At 49.5% G+C, this 19,724-nt stretch overlaps 1 protein-coding gene across 6 annotated transcripts in view; it reads left to right on the forward strand.

Annotated features, from left to right (window-relative positions):
• Positions 1–19,724, forward strand: part of ANKS1A (ankyrin repeat and sterile alpha motif domain containing 1A) — a 114,774-nt gene that overhangs the window by 62,885 nt on the left and 32,165 nt on the right. For 3 of the 6 annotated variants that reach the window (XM_040616346.1, XM_040616347.1, XM_040616349.1), the window contains 2 exons: positions 6,577–6,624; positions 11,543–11,609. In XM_040616346.1, coding sequence (XP_040472280.1) covers positions 6,577–6,624; positions 11,543–11,609 — 115 coding nt within the window. The remainder of the gene's footprint in view (positions 1–6,576; positions 6,625–11,542; positions 11,610–19,724) is intronic. The other 3 variants (XM_040616350.1, XM_040616348.1, XM_040616351.1) reach the window with 1 other exon arrangement.

A 19,724-nucleotide genomic window follows, 5' to 3' on the forward strand; every position in this document is an offset into this window, starting at 1 on the left:
TGTGGAATTTTACTGGGCGTGTGTCAACAAGGAATGTTTGGAGGGCTCTGAAACTGCAGATCCACCACACACCGGTTGTGAAATACAAATTTATACCCGAAGTTCCTTTCCTGTCGGTATGTGTTCAGATTTGTAATTTGGGGATTTGTACAGAAACACAGAGTGGAGGGTGGCGTGAAGCACCAGTCCCTGAGCCTGATCGAAATGAGTTTCTCAGAGACCATATGAAGCCAGAAAAATGTTTGCCTTTATCCCTACTGACCAGTTGCAGAACGTCTTGAAATAAATAACAAATTTCATGAGTCCTTGCGTTGTGCGTGGAAAGCACGTGCTGCTGGAGGAGGCTAGAGAATGGGAACTCTGAACTTCAAGTGTTGAAATGTGCCTCGAACAACTGGCTGGCTTTTGTAGTTTAGCTTTGATTTAATAAATTGAGCATTATCTTTTCCAGGCCTTTGGTATTTGTTATGCTGAGCTCATAACACAGGCTGGTATCTTTTGTATACGCAGAATATATTGAGCGATGAAATACGAGGCTTCTGCTCTGTGGGATAGCGATGTCGAGACAGTCAGCTGAAGCACCATAAACCAAACCAGAAATGGTTTATGTGCTGTCACCAATCTAGAAATGAGATTCATGGCCCACGTCCAAATTTCTCAGGACTACAACGGCGCTAAGGAGCCAGCAGGTATTGTCCCAGATCCTCCTCCTCCTGCTCTTAATATTTGCAACTCCGTCCCTTTCAGGTGGATGCTGCGATCCAGCCATCCCTCTGCTCCGAGGGTCTGAGCAGCCTTGCTTCCACCCTCAGGGATGCAGTATCAGTTAGTAATGTCAGGTATCTATTAACCAAAGCCTTTTCTGGGGAAAATGCCTTAGCTGGCTTGTCTCTTCCATCAGCAGGATAAACTGGGAAGCAGGCTGGACCTAACTGCTTGTTGAAACAGCACCTGCTATATTGTCTCCCGGCTGAACGTCTGCACGCAGCATCTTCTTGGCTTGCCCACTGCCCGCGAGCGCCCTAATCACAGTGGTCTTTCGAGCCTGCATCGTGTTGGCTTTTAGAAAAGCTGCCGCCTTTTCTGTTGGCTTTGGCCCCTCTGTTGTCATCCGTGCTATTGTCATGTCAAACCTTAATTATTGCAGATCTGCAAAACCCTTGGAAGCCGCAGTGAGTTCAGCGGGCGCCCCGGGGTGCTCGCCGTGCCTCGCTTTGCTGGGCTGTGGGCTGGAAGAGCAGCAAGTGCTTACAGATGCAGCTAATAAACGCGAAGCAGCACGTCGGGTGTAGTGGACTTCATTTCGGTATGGCTCTCTGGGGAAGGCTGCCTGAGGTGTCTTTTCGCCGTGTGTTTCCTAGACTTGAAATGAGAAGCAGGAGGAGTTGGGCCGGTGCAATTACCGCTGCACCGAGAAGCTTCGAAAATGTAGAAGTATTATTGCCAGTTGTGGGAGGTTGTGGTGTAAATGGGATATTAGTTTTGAGATGCTCAAAAAGGCTAGCTAAAGCTGTTTTTTCATTCAGTCCGTTGCTCTTGCACATGGTGCTGGTCTTTGGTCCCGTTGTGCAATCGCTGCCTGAGTCATTTGCTTGTGCTGACCTCTTCCGTCCCCTCCGGCCCGTAGCCCGCATCTCCTGAGAGATGATTTCACACATTAGCAATTAGAAAAGAAAATCCTAAATTGTGATTAAATAGCTCTGCTTGCTTTTTTCCTCCCAGCAACCCCAAAATAACTTGCTGCTGTTTACTAGGAAATCCGTAAAACAGTTGGAAACAGCTAGCAGCATCTCGCGTTCGGCTGGAGTCTCCTCCGAACTGACACAAACTTTCGACTACGATCCCAGAGGTTGAGAGTCAGGCTTCGTGTGCAGGAGCCATCCTCTTTCTCCAGCAACCATACAGCTCCTGGTTGCTTTTACCTTTGCTGGTTTTGGGGTGTGTTACAGTGGTATTGGTACAAAATGGAAGGATCTGACAGAGCTGTGTGTCCTCAGCATCACCCGTTGACCCAAGGTGCCCTTCTTGTTCTCCCCTGCTTTTTAGAGCTAACCCCTTAAGCTTTAATGAGCCTGGTCACTTTGTCGTTGGGGGTGTTGTGCTCAAAGGGGTTTTGAAACTGTAGAAGCAGCTTGTCTGGTAGGTTTTTTTGGTGGTTTTTTAGAATTTTAAATCAAATCTGTCCCATCCCTCTGCTGTAGAAGCTTAGAAATAATGAAGTCCTAACCCTTGACACTTTGCAGAATTGCAGAAATTTAAAATACTGATAACCTTTAAACCAAACTTTGTAAGTAGCTTTCAAGAATAAATTATGCTGCTGGAACTGCTATCTTGTCTGCCGAGCTCTAGCCCCAGGCGAGTTTGTACAATAGGTTATGAACTCCTTAATAATAAGGATTTATAATGGGAATCCTGATATATTCGTAATTATGCTTATGCTGCAGGGTGTCATTATAATGCACTAATATCGTACATATGGTAGATAGCGTGCCATTTGTTTCTGTATGTTTTTATTTAATTATAAACTTTATTGCTTAGAGTTTCTGTTTCTTTGACGCATGTGCAGGCATGCTATAGCGTGTCTTCCTTGTGATCCGGCTTCTGGACTGATTTTCTGGACTGGCGATTTCTAAGCTGCCAGTTTGGGAAGGAGCCACAGAGGGAGCAGAAGGCATTGACCCCGCTCAGGTTTTCCCTTGCTCTTGCAGAAGAAGATGGGCAATGGTGCCTAGTACCAGAAATTGTATCAGAAGGGAAGGTAACCCCAGGAAGCACCAAGCAGGAGAGTTTTTGAGGAGAAAAACCCTGTTACATCGTCCCCAGGCGCTCTTGGTGATGATGCAAGCTGACAGTCCCCCCGTGTCGCAGAGGTGGGGATGCTGCTGTCACCTTTGAGGTGCTTTCCATGGTTCAACAGTTCACCCAAGGGGGACCAAAAAAAAACCACAACCAAAGTTATTTTCTGCTGGTTTGGTTCCCAGAAGCAACATGCTGCAGTTGGATGTGTGTGCATATACATATGTGCACGTGCACAGGGACACCTAAACTCTAAATCGTGCTTAGATGGTACCATGGGGTTCCCTGTTCAGGCTGCCCAGCTGTCAGGGGCTGATGCAGCAGTGAGGAGCCTCCGAAGAGCAATAGAATAAAACGATCTGTTACATCTCATTCTGTTCCTACCCGATTTAACAAGTCTGGAGTTGTTACAGTGATTTAAGGAGAAAACACTTCATTGGAGCTGTTTCTTCAGTGCACCTGAGTTAACTCCACGAGCTACTTTCCCAGGATAAAAGCCCAAAAGGGGCTCTCCTTTTATATCTCCTTTTATATCAAGGCGTATCTGGATTTTAATGGTAATATTTGGCTTTTCAAAAATAAGCTTCCTGCAAAAGCGCTTGTGTTTGTGCGTGCTGGAAAGAGCGCGCGCTGCATGGGAAGGCTGGTGGATGTAGCCTGGTGTCTGAGGCACACTTCCAACCTCCTCCACACACGCAAACCTCCCCTCCTGGCTGGCTGCCTTAATTTGGAAGTGAGGAAGCAGGCATTTTGTCTAAACAGAGCTGTTTTGTGGGGCCCGGAGCCCAGAGCTTGGTTGAGGATGTGGGGTGTCGTGCTTGTGGAGCTGCAGAAGAGCAATGCGGATCATTGTCCGAAGCAGCTGGATGTTCTGCCCACCTTTTGTTCTTGAAGGGGATGGAGAGAGGGGGAAACTCTGCTTATAAACCTTCTGGGGTAGGGACAGCTGTAGCTCTCGACAATATCTGGTCATCTGAACGCTGGCATGCGAGTGTATGTATTTAATTTTTTTTCTTCTCTCAGGACGACCTTGCTCTGTCCTTGGGAATCACTGATGCTGCATGCAGAGGCTGAGAACAAAACTTGTGCGTTTATATTGATGGTAAATGTAAGGGCTTTTCATCCCTAGGTGAGGTTTTACCAAGCCCCAGCAAGCTGCAGTATGGTAAAGATGCCCCTGAAACCTGGGTGAGTGTCCCTCTAATGGAGCGTTGCTCAGTTTTTTGTGCTTTCTGAATGAAGCTTCCTTTCCCTGCATGCAAATGAGTTGCTGCAGACAGCTCCTCTTGCGTGAAGCTGTCTTTTATTTTGGAGATAAAAGACCCCAGGACTTGTTTAATCGTCCTCTGTATCTCTCAATGGACTTGCTGGCTCCGAACTTTCAGCGTTGGCTCTGGGGAAGGAAAAATTGGAGAGATTTATATGGAGACCACGGCTTCACGGCTGTCAGGGCAGGGGAGTGGAAACAAGCACGTCAGGGCTGTCTGCAGATCGGTGTCACTGCAGGGTCTCCCCAGGAGGAGGGTTCTTGGTGGCTTGGGTGCCTGGCACCACAGGCTTCAGGGAGGATGCAGGACCTGCCCATCTCTGGGTCCCCTGCTGATGGTGCCGGGGGGTATCGCGGGAGAGGAGCTGGTTTGCATCCTGCTCCTGTAGAAAGCCGTGAGGCTTCTGCCGGGAGCGCTGTGAGGTGGGGAGTTACCCTGCAGGACTCCGGTGTCGAAAGGTCCTGCCTTGCCAGCAGGGCAAACCTCAGCATCCAGCATGTCCTCCGAGCTGGCTTGGCTTTTGCTGTCCTTCTCCAAACAAATACCTTTTTTTGCCATTAATCAGAACTCAGGCGCTCAGGGTAGTTTGTTTTAAGATAAAGTTCTGTTTTGGAGTAAATTGCCAGTTGCTATGTTTTTGTGGCTGCCTGCCTGCATGGAAGAGCTCACCACTTCCCCAGCCCAGGGATGACTCCCGGCCGCACCCAGCTCCTTGTTTTGGGGTATTTTTATTTTTCAGCAAAATGTAGGCAGATGTGAAAATAAATCGGTGTGCTTCAATCCTGGTGAGAGCTTTATAACTCCTTCCCATCGCATCCCTGGTTTTGGTGTTTGATGGAGAACAGTCTCCCATCCTTGCAGCCTTTCCTTCTCCCAGGGTATTTCAGCTCTGCCGTAATTTGTTTCCTTTCCTGGTAGGAATTCAGGGCTCGTTGGCCAAAATATAGTGTGGAGTTGCTACCCATCTGGATCAGGAGTAACAGATACAATTGCGTTAATTTGGGAGGCAAAACTATTTTGCAATTTTACTTCTGTGGGTGTGAAAATAAGTTAAAAAAAAATAATTAAAAACCTACCCCAAACCCACCCCTCAACCTGTTCAGAGATGGCCGCTTGGTGCTTCAGTGGAAAAAACCAGGTTAAGCCAAAACAAATCGGAACTGAGTGTTCAGGCTATAACCAAGTCTGAACAGCAGCGCTATATTTAAACATGGTATTTTTGTATTTTAATAATTAACCACTGGGAAAGAACAGCCTAAAAAACTGTAGGGTAGGCTATTTTCAAGGGATCTTCTCTTCCAGCCCCATCTTAGTGCTCTAGAGTGCAGCTGAGGACCGCTTGTGGAGGACAGGGATGCTTAAAAGCATTCACCCCCTCTTTAGGTTTGTGTCCTTTCCCTGTGTTCTTACCTTTGCGACCTCTGAATGGTTAAATCAGCAACAACCCGGTGTTTGAGTTGGTGTGTGACTTGGGAGAATGTTTTCTTTTCGTAGAGAGCTGAGGGCATGAAGCAGGATTTCCCTTTGCATTAATTGTCATCCAGTTTTGACTGTGCATAACCGTGACCGCCTCCGGCTCACCCCGACGGTTAGCAAAGCACGGGTTGGGAAAGGTAATCCTTCGCCACGTGATTATTTCATTCCTGGTTTTATATAGCACAAGGCAATTCCCTGCTTTTGAGGAAAAGTGCGGGGGTGTGTTAGCGCTGAAGAAGCACCTGCGGGTCCTCACCGCGGCGTTTTGCCTGCAGAGTCGTCGGGGCCGGGCTCGGAACCCAAAACGCATCACGTCCCTCTTGTATCGAGGGAGGGCAGTGCGATGGGAATGAGTGAACTCAGCCTGGCACTCAGAGCTCGTTTGCGGTTTGAATCCAGCCATGGAAAAGGGATGCGGGGAAGGAAGCGAATTTTTCACAGTGTCGGACCGTGGCGCCCTGCCCTGGGCAGGGGAACTCATCCAGCCCATCAGGAGCGGAGCGAGTCGCCGTCTGCATTCACGTTCTCTTGTCTGCAGCTTTTGAGCACCTGTCACCTCGGTGCAGGGGGGAGAAGTTGGGTTTTGAAAACCTTTTTCTACATTTAGAGGAAGCAGAAAGGTGGGGAGAGTCCTTTTATCCTGCGCCACCCTCTCTAGGGCCGTAGCTCTGCAGCTGGCGTTGCTGCTTCCCAGCCAGAACCGCAGCAGAGGAGCTGACCTTTCTTAAAACCAAGTTAAAACTTTCTCTTCTTTCATAATGCAGGATGAAAGAGCGAAAGTCCAAGTGGGTAAGGGTGGAAGAGGGCATCCAAGCATGGAGTGCAGTGGGGGCGGGCGGAACGCTGGCTCTTCGGATGCAAAAAATGCTGGGAAATAAATAGGATTTTTTTGTAACGAGCATCTGATGGGAGGGAGCTTACCTGGCTCTTGCCAAATAGCGGTCAGAGTCGTAGCTCTGACCAAAGAGGGGCTGCAGATGTGGGCTTCAAACCTGCCACGGAAACATGCTCTTGTGCTCTCTGCCTTTCCCAGCAGCGCCGGCAGCAGCCCCCGCGCGTCTCCAGAGCCGGGTCCCAGCACAGCGTAAGAGATCTGCAAAGCGCTTGGCCTCTGCTGCTGGGAGGGACTGGAGGGAGCTGGGGCTGCTTGAACAAACACGCTTTTCTCCTCGCCTCCTTTCTTCCCTCCCTCCCCACCTATTTTATTCCCCACCACCACCCCTCGGTGACTGGTTTTAGTGAAAGCTTGGCTGGGACCAAGTGATTCTTGCTCCAAATGATCCCATGAGACTGAAGAACCTCCCGGGCTTCAAGATCCACTGAAGTAAACATCCCTCAGATAAAGATCCCAGACAGTAGTAGGTACAAGAGCGGCTCCAGCTTAGAAATAAGTCTTTTAATGAAGCTAATTGACATAAATCTTCAAAGCTTCGTGCCATTAAACTTCTGGAGCTTGAACTGAATCGACCTCCAGACCCAAATTCTGCAGCGAGCCCTCAGGGTTGTGGCAGTGTCCCAGAAATCCTGCCGCAGCTCGGGTTCGGTGCCTGCTTATGGAAGGGAATAAAACAGTCGGCACCCGAAGCCCTTGGGCTTATTTGGAAATGAGGCTTTTTATTTTGCACCATCCAAGTATTTCCCTCCAGCCTTGCGTGGCCTTTCCGTACCGGTGATGCATAAGGGCACGGTGAAATTTTAAGGCTTTGCTGGGGGAGCGTTTGCTGCTTCGGAGGGGCAAAAGCAGATAAAGTGGGTGCTTCTTGCCGAAATGATACCTGGAAAAGATGTGCCTGAAGCTCTTGTGTAAATCGGCAACCTCTGCTGAGAAATACGAGGCAATTGCTAGTCCTCAGTTAATTCACATTGTCTACGGGCTTGAGCAAAGCTGCTGCATCGCTCACGTGTCCTTCAGGCTCCGTCGTGGCTAATGAGAACGGGGAAAGCTCTAAACCCAGCCTGCCGAGGGGAGCGGGGCTGATGGAGTGAAGGTGACTGCCACAGCCGCCTCCAGCGGAGGGAAACACTTGAAAAGCATAATTGGGGTAGAAGAAATACTCAGCATCGCAAGGCAGACTTTAAATTCAGGTTTTTTTCCTCTTAACTGGTTCAAGTTTAGCTGATCTTAACACTTCTGTTGCTGATACTGCAGAGCTGCTCCTTTACACAAGAGCTTGAGGTTAGCTGACAAAAAAACCCAACTTTTTCCTGCCGTTCTCCAATCTGTATTTCTGGGGCTTCCTTATTCAGCCACAGGGATTCTAAATAGCACGATCAGATGACACGATGACTAGCCGTGCAATTTTTATCTGAAGCAACGGCGAGTGATGTCAGCAGTTGCCAAATGAACCACCCTGGCTGCCTTGGATTTTTGTCATATAAGGGCTGCCTCTGTCCGCTTGAGCTCGGGATGTTTTTGCCTTTTACTTGGCCTCATCCTTTTTCAGTGCAGCTTTTTAAACTTGAGCTTACACCACGAAATCCCATTTCTTATACGGCTAGCTTGGGGGTTTTGATTAAAGTTTTCAGTGATTTCCGTAAGGAAAAGCTTTCGTGTCCTAGGCTGTCGCATCCATCCTCCTTTGTCATTTTTTACCCTCCTACGAAACAAGGGATCTGATCACTTATCCTCCACCCTGTTAGTGACTCTGTTAACCCTTGTCCCAGCATTTGGTGGCGTCTGGCCTTTGTCCGAGACCTGCATGGCTCCGGCAGCCAGATGGAGATCCCGGCGTTGCTCAGGCGTTAGGGTCAGCTATCTCCCAGCTCTTTCAGCAAAGGTCACGTTCAAATTCTGGTTGTGTTCGGCACAATAATCGCTTTTCACGTTCAAATTCTGGTTGTGCCCGGCACAATAATCGCTTTTCACGTTCAAATTCTGGTTGTGTTCGGCACAATAATCGCTTTTCACGTTCAAATTCTGGTTGTGCCCGGCACAATAATCGCTTTTCATGTTCAAATTCTGGTTGTGCCCGGCACAATAATCGCTTTTCATGTTCAAATTCTGGTTGTGCCCGGCACAATAATCGCTTTTCATGTTCAAATTCTGGTTGTGCCCGGCACAATAATCGCTTTTCATGTTCAAATTCTGGTTGTGCCCGGCACAATAATCGCTTTTCACGTTCAAATTCTGGTCGTGCCCGGCACAATAACCGCTTTTCACGTTCAAATTCTGGTCGTGTTCGGCACAATAATTGCTTTTCACGTTCAAATTCTGGTCGTGTTCGGCACAATAATTGCTTTTCACGTTCAAATTCTGGTCGTGTTCGGCACAATAATCGCTTTTCACGTTCAAATTCTGGTTGTGCCCGGCACAATAATCGCTTTTCACGTTCAAATTCTGGTTGTGCCCGGCACAATAATCGCTTTTCACGTTCAAATTCTGGTTGTGCCCGGCACAATAACCGCTTTTCACGTTCAAATTCTGGTCGTGCCCGGCACAATAACCGCTTTTCACGTTCAAATTCTGGTCGTGTTCGGCACAATAATTGCTTTTCACGTTCAAATTCTGGTCGTGTTCGGCACAATAATTGCTTTTCACGTTCAAATTCTGGTCGTGTTCGGCACAATAATCGCTTTTCATGTTCAAATTCTGGTCGTGCCCGGCACAATAATCGCTTTTCACGTTCAAATTCTGGTTGTGCCCGGCACAATAATCGCTTTTCACGTTCAAATTCTGGTTGTGCCCGGCACAATAACCGCTTTTCACGTTCAAATTCTGGTCGTGCCCGGCACAATAACCGCTTTTCACGTTCAAATTCTGGTCGTGTTCGGCACAATAATTGCTTTTCACGTTCAAATTCTGGTCGTGTTCGGCACAATAATTGCTTTTCACGTTCAAATTCTGGTCGTGTTCGGCACAATAATCGCTTTTCACGTTCAAATTCTGGTCGTGCCCGGCACAATAATCGCTTTTCACGTTCAAATTCTGGTTGTGCCCGGCACAATAATTGCTTTTGCCTTTTTGTGCTGCAGGGCAGCGTGCTGGTGGCAGGAACCTGGTGTCCAGGGACTTCAAACTCCTTCCTTTAACCCAAATTTCTTTTCAGAACATACATCCCTTTTCTTCCATACATGTTTGAAATCTGATTAAATTTTTTCAGTAATCTATTTTGCATTTATTTAGTAATTTATTTGGATTTATTCAGTAATCTAAAAAATGATGAAATTTTTTTCGGTCTTCAAAGCAAGCTAGCTTTATATTTCAAGCCCAGTACAAGTGCTCATCCTCCTGGTTTTCTAGGGGCAGAGGACAGACATCCTTTAACGACGCCTCTGTACATCGCATGAATGCCTTCTCCCTGGTGAGATTTACTGCTCCCAGTGCACCGCCAGCCTGCTCCCCGCGAGCAGGAAGGACTTCATCGGAGATCTGCCTTGGCAGGAGCCTTTTAAGACTTTTTGTTTCACTAAAAAAAGAAAAAAAAAAAACCACCAAAACCAAAACCCAACACCCTCCCCCGTGGAACTCAGCTTCAAGCTGCCATGGCTTTGGAATGGATGTCAAACCCCCAGCCCCTCGTGGCATTTCCAGGACCCCTCTTGCTGGCTGGGCACTTTTGGGAGCTCCCGCAGCTGCTGGGATGCAGGCAGTGCAAAGGCAGCAGCGGGATGTGGTCCAGGAAAACTTGGACTCCTTCCACAAATCTATCCTTAAAAGACCAGGGGGCAGAAGGAAGGAGAAAAAAAAAAAAAAAAAAAAAAAAAAAAAAAAAAAAAGTTGTGTAAGGGTTGATTTCCTCTCCCCAGTCTCTGTTGCCAGTTGATGTATCGACTTTGTATTCAGCAGCAGCCGCTCGGAAGTGCCTCGTAGGAATTTTTTCGTGGGAGATTTCTGTTCGGGAATCTCTCACTGGGGGCTCTTTATTTATATATTTTACTTATTTTTAAATTTTCTCCTTGGTTATAGATTCAAGGCTGGGGTAAGCAACCAGAGCCTCTTAAGTGCTCTTTGGAAAATCGTGAGCTTTAGTGCTTTAGATTACTGAAAACTCTCGATTAACTAACCAAGGTGCAATTTCTCAGGTCTTTTATCTTAACAGAATTAACCTAGTAATTATCACTGTCGGTTTTCCCTCTGCAGCATTGCATTAGAAAGCCTTGATTTACAAATTCTGCTCAAGAATTGTTTTTGAAAAGTTTCTATTCTCATTTAAGAAAATACCTTGTAAGTCGTACCAAAATTACAACTTGCATTATCTTTTTTTTTTTTTTTTTTTTTTGGTGGCAAATGCAGTCACTTATATGCAGCTCTTCAGTGGACTTGAAAAGACACCATCTCAGGCAGTAGATGAAAAAAAATAATTTTTTTTTTTTTTAATTGCATGAGGTTTGCCTTGAGTGTGAATTGCTTAAATCAGGGGATGGAATTGTCTTTAGCTCCCTCTCCTGGGTTGGGAAGGCGTTTGCCCCCATCATGTTGCTGCTTTTGCAAACTTGATCTACTTCCAAACTCTTTCTAAGCATCTCCGCGCTCGGTGGAAGCGGTGAGGAGCACAGGATTGGGAAATGTGATGGTTTAAAAACAAATAAACCAGCCAAACCAAGCCCAGCTCGCTCTCTGCGTGCTGCGAAAGAGCCCGCGAGCCGCGTTCCTCAGGCATCGCTGCTGGTGGAGGTGGGGCTGCATGTGGGGACACGGGGAGCTGAGGAGTTGGGGGGTCCTTTCCTTCTCCCTATGTTTGGGCTCCAGAGGGATGGTTTATGTGGGAGCTGTGTATTTTCAGGCGCTGGCAGGTTATGGAAGGGAAGGCTCTGGGCAGTCCCAGCCTCTGCGCATCCCTCCCCAGTTATCCATCCTTGGGAAGATTTTTCCAGGGAAGGTGTTAAGGGTACCTTGCTTGGGTCAGAGGTTTCTTAACATCCTTTCCTGGATTTCTTTGGCAGTCGTATGGCAGGTGAAATCCCGGGGCCGCCTTTAACTTTCCCTGAGGCTTTCAGAATAACGTAGCGTGTGCTTTTTGTGTTTTGTTTGTTTTGTTTTGTTTTTGTTTTTTTATTTTCAGATTGAGAAAATCATGAGTTCCATCGGCGAAGGCATTGACTTTTCTCAGGAGCAGCAGAGGATCTCAGGTAGCGTACCCAGCTCGTGTCTGTCTGTCTCGGTGGTGTGCTGTACAAAAACAAGGTGCTGGCTCCTGCCTACGCATCTTTTGAACCCTAGAGGGGAGAGGCAGGCTCTGGCGCTGGAGGAGCAGCCCTCAACTTCCCAGAGTAACACTCAATATTGCTACTAGCAGTTTTAATTCAATACTCCCCTAGGTAGATTCATTTAATTTTATATAATGCAGCTGTCCTTCCCTCCTAGCAGCCTCGTGGGGAAGGTGGAGAGTGTTGCAGCTGGTACCCCCAGCCTGATGGGGAAGGGAGGGGACCCTGATTACCTCAGTGTTGATTAATACTCAGCCAGTGACAACAGTGTGTGTTTAGGGGTTTTTTTTTGCCTGTTGAAACTGCCAATGTATAAATTTTGGGGCTTAGCGTTACCGTTCAGCATATGGTAAATTTTGAGGTGATGCGTTGCACCTTTCGATAACAAAACAAAAGATTAATGCTGAAAAGGGGGGAGTTTTTATGGGTGGCTTCTGATACCTGAAGTGACTCCTTACAGTCCTTCCCTTTGGGTGGAGGGGGGGGGGGGTTGTTGCTGGCTTGTGTGAGTGGCCTCTGGGACGCTTCTCGTGCTCTTCTGCAAGCTCACGGCAGTACCATGGACCCCGGAGCGGATGGCTCGCGGCTCCTGCTCACACAGCCCAACCACCGCTGTGCCCTGACGCTTAAACCTTCACAGCTGGGCTTTGCTCCGTGCGGAGGAGGAAGAGCAGGTTTTCTGCACGTGCGGGAAAAAAAAAATCTAATTTGCAGCTGAAAGATGGTGTAAGGACTCTCACCGGTAACCCAGGGATAGAAAGTTCTAATGATCCTGGCTCCTGCAATTCCTCTTGTTCTCAACATAGCCTCTGAGAAAGTCAAACTGATTGCTTACGGTTCTCTCTTGCCTTTCAGAATGTGTTTGTCTCAAGTTTCTGTTCTTCTCTGGTGGGGAGCAACAAAATTTTCTTTAAGCAGTCAGTCCGCAACGGAGCTGCTGCATATCTGTCTTCTGGCTGGTCTCACAATCCCCACAACAATCTTGCTTTTGTTTCAGATACATAATGCAGTAGCAAAATGCTCTTTTTTCTGGCTTTTTTATTCCTCATCTAAGTGTGGGTTTGTCCCTTCGGAAATGTGCAGAACCTCGCTAGAGCCCTCCACGTTCTCGTAGTTTGTTCTTTAAGGCTCCCAAAATCCTTCCAGCCCTGGGAGGATGGGATGGGAATTTTGTATTTAGAGTTGTACATCAGAGTGATTATAGCCAAGATATCAGATATCCCCGTTATGTCCTCGGGAATTCACCCATCCCGGCTGCGTGTTCACTGCTGAGTGTGTTTGGAGATAAAGCTGCTCCGGGGGTGTAGCTGGGATGGTTTTCCTCTGGATAAGACAGCAGCTGATGGGGGTGCATGGGCTTGGAGGGGCTGGCTGGCCACCGGCGGGGTGCCGTGTACATTGGCTCAGGTGAGAAGGTCTTTAGAAGCTGCTTGTGTTTCACAGATTGAGAAACGGTTCCTGGGGACCAGGGATGCTCCAGCAAAGCCTGTGCAGGGCAAAGGGTCCTGCTCAGGCAGTTGGTCTTAACTGGAGCTTACCAAGGGCCGTGTTTCAGTTTGGTCACAATAGAATAAAGCATAAAGACCCGCTTCCACCACCCAGCCTCTAAAACAAACGGTCCGGAGTAGCTGGAGTGTCGTGGCAATTTTTCTCAGCAAAACTACTTTTGTTCTTCAGTCCATAAAATGTTTTTGCCAGGTTGTTTTAACGTCTCTTCTCCAGCTTTCCACCTGCAAAACTCTAGTTGCCCTGTCATGCTTCAAAATGGATAAAACTCATCACAGTTTTCTTTTTTCTTTTGTGACCTTGAAGTATGTAGTTTTACTGATTTTTTTCTAATCAAACTTTATAAATAGTATGTGAGAGGACTTCATTGTGCATTTTGTCTTTGCTTTTTCTAATTTCCATAAAACAAGGTGAGGAAAGAACCGTAGTGTCATTTAGTGCATTGATTTTTCTCAAAGAGAACGACGTCCTCCTCCAGCCATGTTTGCAACTATTATAACTCTTATCTCCGCAATGCAGCATCAGTACGACGGGAGACGATCCTGGGTTAAAACACCCTCATTTCCATAAATGTTTTAAGTAGAGGCGGCTGGGGTGGAGGGAATAGCAAACCCTGTGCCCAGTTTGTGTTCAGGATCTGGACTGGAGCAGCAAAGAGAACCAAGTCTCGGTTAAAAATCTTCCTCCATGCAGTGACCTCATTGCATGCCTTGGCTCTGCACGTCAAACAGGATTGTTTTGCCATTTTACCAGCTTTTTTTCCTATCCTTTTTCTGCCTTTTTTTTTTGAGGAAAGTAGATGCTAAGGGGAGGTGGAGCTAACAGAGGAAGGATGCTTTGATACCGGTGCCAATGTCCCTAGACGTGTCTCCATACCATTTGCAGAGCAGGGAAAGAAGCTGCCCCTTTCCCAGATGACTGTCTCAAGGCTTCTACATTTCCAGGCTGCTTGGGAGATTTATTTAAATTCTTCTCTTCCCGGGATGCAGCTTCACTCTGGAAACCAGCAGTTGAAGGAACCTCTCCTCTCCGCTGCTGTAGGCAGAACCCTGGGTCGTCGGGAGTGTTGTCTCCCGTATGGAGCAGAGTCCGTGGCCTTCAGAGGAGGAGATAATTGCTTGGATTTAATGGATGTTTATCCCTTAAACACAAAAAAATGTGCCTTTTGAAACAGCTGTTTGAGATACAGCATGCAGAGCTTGATCAAACGGATGTCGATGAACTCTGTTCCCGGGGGGGACCGAAGGTCCCTAAATATCATGTACTGCTCAAGGGGTTTAGAAAATCTACATCTTGAAAACGTTACCGTAGGCAATGCTTTTTTCTGATGGTGAGACCAGTTCAGCTGTGGCGGTGCTGCCTGAGTGCCACCATCCCAATAGCTGGGACCAGTCCTGCCTGTCTGGGCACACAGCCTTCTCCCAGTGCCTCTTGGATTTCTGCAGGGGGAGGATCACCCTCCCCAGCTGCTGGGGTTGGTGCAGCGGCTGTGCTGAGAGCAGGGCTGGGGTGATAACTTGTGGGTCAGTGCAGGTGCCGTGGTGCCCTTTGCGTGTGGTTCATCTGCCACGTGCATCAATTCAGGCGATGCTGGGCTTTTGCTGAGCACACCTGTAGGCAGGGATATCGGCTAAACAAGGCTGCTTGCGGGATATGTGCTTCCCCTCTACTTTAAGCATGAATTCTCTTCTCTGCCTTTAAATCAGGAGCAAAAACAGAACTGGAGAGCTCGTTTGCCTTTACTGCAGCACGATAGAGGATGCTGGAGAGCTGCCACTGCGAGGGATTCTGTCCTTTTAAATCCTTCACCTCCAAACTGCTGCATCTGAGCTGCTCTGGGTAGGCAGCTTCTCCTCCTGATGAGATGCTAATACGTATCCGATCTCATCTCCATTTGTCACTTGGGATTTTGCTTTGGCGAGGAGGAATCCACCGTGCCTTCCCAGTGGGAGTTTAACCTCTGCCTGCTCTGGGCACTACCTACTGGTTAGGGCTGCTGTTTCCCTGGGGTCAAACGCCTTTGCAGAGGGATGCGAAACGGTGCGTGGGTTTTGGTTTAAAGCAGTGGGAACCGTTTAGCATCCTGCTGTACGGCAAGCCCTCCGCGAGCCGGTCCGTAGCTGTAGCAGCGCCTGTGATGGATCGATAGAAGAGGTCTAACATGGAGGGGAGAGGAGGAGCCAGCCCTTCAGCGAAAGCTGCTGTTGTGCAGGGACTTTTCAGCAAAATGGACACCCGTCTCTGGAAGCAGGCAGCCCCAGGAGCTGTCTTGGCCTTCAGCCGGCTGTTTTCCTGCGGGCTGCGCCGGGTTACGCTCCGTTTGGGATCCCTCGTCCGCAGATCAGCTGCTGAACATATTCCCTGGTTCTGCATCCTTTACCTAGGAGCATCGCTAGCCGGAGCGCGGGCAGGGCTTGCCAGTCCCCTGCTGCGCTGCTGAGGGGTGTCCTGGGGGTGCGTGTACCCTTTACGATTTTGTTTGCTGGCAGCATTTAGCTTTTGCTCCTCGGGGCTTTGTTAGGGCCGTTTTAATGCTTCAGGTCATATCACAGATGTGCAGGGAGCTGCAGGGAACTTCCCAAATACTTTCTCATCCTCAAAAATGGGTGAGCTTTGAAGATACCGGGGCTCCTGACTAGTTTGATGTCTGGAATCGCTAATTTGCCTGGAAAAGTAAAAGGGTTTCCTTGGCAGCTACTGCGGCTGTAAGGATGTGTGGAGTCTGTGCAAGCCCTTGTTAGATATGACTGCCCCGTGCCTAGGGAAGGCAGGGACCCTTAGAGCCACACTGGGACAAGCCCTGGCCCCGTGACACTCAGTTTCGGGTCCCAGCGGTGCCCCAGACCTCCCATAGAAATCTGGGTGAATAGTTGGTTTCTGTGCCTTAAAGGTTTCTGTGCCTTAAAGGTTTCTGTGCCTTAAAGGTTTCTGTGCCTTAAAGGTTTCCTCCATAAATCAGGGTAACAAAACTCCCCTGCCTTGCCGCGGTGTTACGGATGAGCCTGGATAAGATACTCAAGTGCATCCTGGAATCTTGATAGAATTTGGAGCTAGAATTTATTTCTTGGCCAATGGGTTTGACCTTTCCATTTCCTCTTGGAGCTTTGTAAGAAAATCTTTTAAAATGTATTTCCTAATCTTGTGAATGGATTTCCCAAACGGGGAATGGTACAGGTGGAGGAAAGAAGTCTGTCACTGAGCCGTGTGGGTAAATGCTTGTCCAAGGTCGGGGAATTAAGCAACGCCATCTCTTAAAGGGTGCTGGATTCCACCTAACCCTTACCTTAAAGGATTTTTTTTTTTTTTTTGGGTCTGAGAACAGACGCTTGCGTTCAGCCTGTGTCTCTGCACACGTTTTTGCAGTCACACGTTTATTTAGCTCCAGCAACCCGCTTCTGATCATCCCTTCCTTCCAGACGTGATGAGGAGGAGGAGGGGAGCGCAGGTCTCAGGGCAGAGGCTCAGCACCGCTGTGCCGCAGCATCGCGTCTCGCCGCTGGCTGGGAACGAGGAACCCGCCTGTTCCCGGCTGGGTTACGGGTATGTGTCAGGCGGCGTTTCTCTCCCCAGAAACAGAGGAGGTAGAATCTCGGAATTTTTTAGGTTGGAAAAGACCTTGAAGGTGGAGTCCAGCTGTTAACCCAGCGCTGCCAAGCCCACCGCTCACCCGTGTCCCCAAGTGCCACATCTACTTATCTTTTAAATACCCGCAGGGACAGTGACTCCATCGCCTCCCTGGGCAGCCTGTTCTGTTCCGAAGATGGAGAACCCTTTGGGGGAAGAATTTTTTCCTAATCTCCCATCTAACCTCCCCTGGCACAACCTGAGACCGTTCCCTTTTGTCCTGTCGCTTCTTACCTGGGAGAAGAGACCGACCCCCCCCCCGCCTCCAGCCTCCTTCCAGGGGGCTGCAGAGAGGGATGAGGGCCCCCCCGAGCCCCCTCCTCTTTAGGCTGACACCCCACACACCCCCCTCTCAAGCTCCCCCAGCCACTCCTCAGAGCACTTGTGCCCCAGCCCCTTCCCCAGCCCCCTGCCCGGCTCTGGACACGCTCCAGCCCCTCTGGGAGTGAGGGGCCCAATCCTGACCCCAGGGTTCAAGGTGCAGCCTCACCAGTGCCGAGCGCAGGGGGGTGATCGCTGCCCTGGTCCCGCTGGCCGCACCATTTCAGTTACAAGCCAAGATGCTGTTGGCCACCTGGGCATGCTGCTGGCTCGTGTTCAGCCGGCTGCCAACCAGCACCCCCAGGTCCCTTCCCACCAGGCAGCTTCCCCTTCCCAGCCGCACTGCCCCCAGCCCGTGGCGCTGCGTGGGGTGGTTGTGCCCCACATCCAGGACCAGGCACTGAGCCGTGTTGAACCTCATCCAGCTGGTGATCGGGCCAGCCCAGATCCCTCTGCAGCACCTCCTGCCCTCCAGCAGATCAGCTCCCCCCAGCCTGGTGTCATCTGCATCGTGCTGAGGGAGCGCTCCGATAAAGACATTGAACAGAGCTGGCCCCAGCACCGAGCCCTGGGGACACCCCCTGTGCCCAGCACCAGCAGGATGTGACTCCCTGCTGGCCGTGCAGCTTCCACCCTGCAAGCGGTGCGCCCGTCCAAGCCCTGAGCTGGGTTTTCCCAGGAGGATGCTGTGGGGAACAGTGTCAACGGCTCTACTGAAGTTCAGGTCGGCACCGTCCGCAGCCTTTCCCTCATACGCTAAAGGATCACCTGTCACAGAAGGAGATCAGGTTGGTCAAGCAGGACCCACCTTTCATAACCCCATGGTGTCTGGACCCGATCCCCTGGCTGTCCTGTACGTGGCATGTGATGGCACTCAGGGTGATCTGCTCCCTGACCTTCCGCAGCACCAAGGTCGGGCTGGTAGGGCTTTGCTCTCCACGTCTTCCTTCTTGGCCCTTCTTGTAGGTGGGTGTCACATCTGCTAACCCCCAGCTGACCGGGACCACCCGGGTGAGCCAGGGCTGCTGATAAATGGGGGAAAGTGGCTCCGTGAGCACTTGGCCAACTCCCTCCATCCCCTGGGGTGGATCCCATCTGGCTCCATAGGTGGGATCTGATAGATGCGTGTCTGAGTGGCTGACAGGTCACTAACTGTTTCCCCTTGGATTGTGGGGGCTTCATCCTGCTCCCCATCCCTGTCGCTGACCGTTTCCCCTTGGATTGTGGGGGCTTCATCCTGCTCCCCATCCCTGTCACTGACCGTTTCCCCTTGGACTGTGGGGGCTTCATCCTGCTCCACATCCCTGTCACTGACCGTTTCCCCTTGGACTGTGGGGGCTTCATCCTGCTCCACATCCCTGTCACTGACCGTTTCCCCTTGGATTGTGGGGGCTTCATCCTGCTCCCCATCCCTGTCGCTGACCGTTTCCCCTTGGACTGTGGGGGCTTCATCCTGCTCCACATCCCTGTCGCTGACCGTTTCCCCTTGGATTGTGGGGGCTTCATCCTGCTCCACATCCCTGTCACTGACCGTTTCCCCTTGGACTGTGGGGGCTTCATCCTGCTCCACATCCCTGTCTTCCAGCTCCGGGGGCTGGGTACCCGCAGAACAGCCGCTCTTTACTCCGTCAGGCTGAGGCGAAGGGGGCATTAAGTACCTCAGCCTTTTCCTCATCCTTTGTCGCTGTGTTTCTCCCCCTGCATCCGATAAAAGGTGGAGATTCTCCTTGACTCTTCTTTTTGTTGCTAATGTATTTATAGAAACGCTTTTTATTGTCTTTTACGGCAGTAGCCAAATTAAGTTCTAGATGAGTGGGCTCTGCTCGATAAATCAGCTCGATGCAAGGAGGAGGCGTGCTGCACTGGGCAGGGAGTGCGTTTGGGGCTCGGTGAGTTAATTCTGCAGTTGGCTGGAGAGGTGAGGAACATGCTGGGTGTTTGACTTGACAAAAGAGAGGAGGAATTCGTTAGCAGACTGCATTTGGCTAATTGATCTCGGTAAAGTTGGATGCTGGCTGTGTTTGGTGCACCTGATGGCATTCAGGACTGCGTTCTGCTGGCCTGGCCATCCTGCCCGATGCGCTGCCCGGGTTTATCGCCTCCTCGCTGGGTTTAAGGACTTTAGATCATCCCCAGCTGGGGCAATAACCGCCTGACTTGGTTCTCCTGGATGCTGGTGGTGTGCCTGGGCAGCGGTTTCGTCCCCGCTTGCTTGGACTTGCCGTTTTTTCTTCCGAGTGAAGCTGGGTCGTGTGACTTCAGCCACGCCAGGTCATGTTAAACCATTAACTGTTTCCGTGAGCGAACAGGGTGATGCTTTTTGTCCATATTTTATCATATGGAGGATAATTATTTCATCCTCCAGACAGGACTCAAACTTTGCACTATTAAGTGCATTATTGAAGTGATACCTTTATAAAAGGACCTTTCTGAGCCCTGGTCGCCCTCTCCCTTTCCTGTTTTCCTTGAAGCTGAATTGCTTGGAAAATGAATTGCTTGACTTGCTTTCTTTGCAACTTTTAAATACTCAAATTATTTGTAACCGCGTTCTGTTGACTGTTTCTCCCTCTGCCATCTGCAGACCTT

This window comes from Falco naumanni, chromosome 17 (genome assembly GCF_017639655.2).
Source record: "Falco naumanni isolate bFalNau1 chromosome 17, bFalNau1.pat, whole genome shotgun sequence".
Lineage (NCBI taxonomy): Eukaryota > Metazoa > Chordata > Aves > Falconiformes > Falconidae > Falco > Falco naumanni.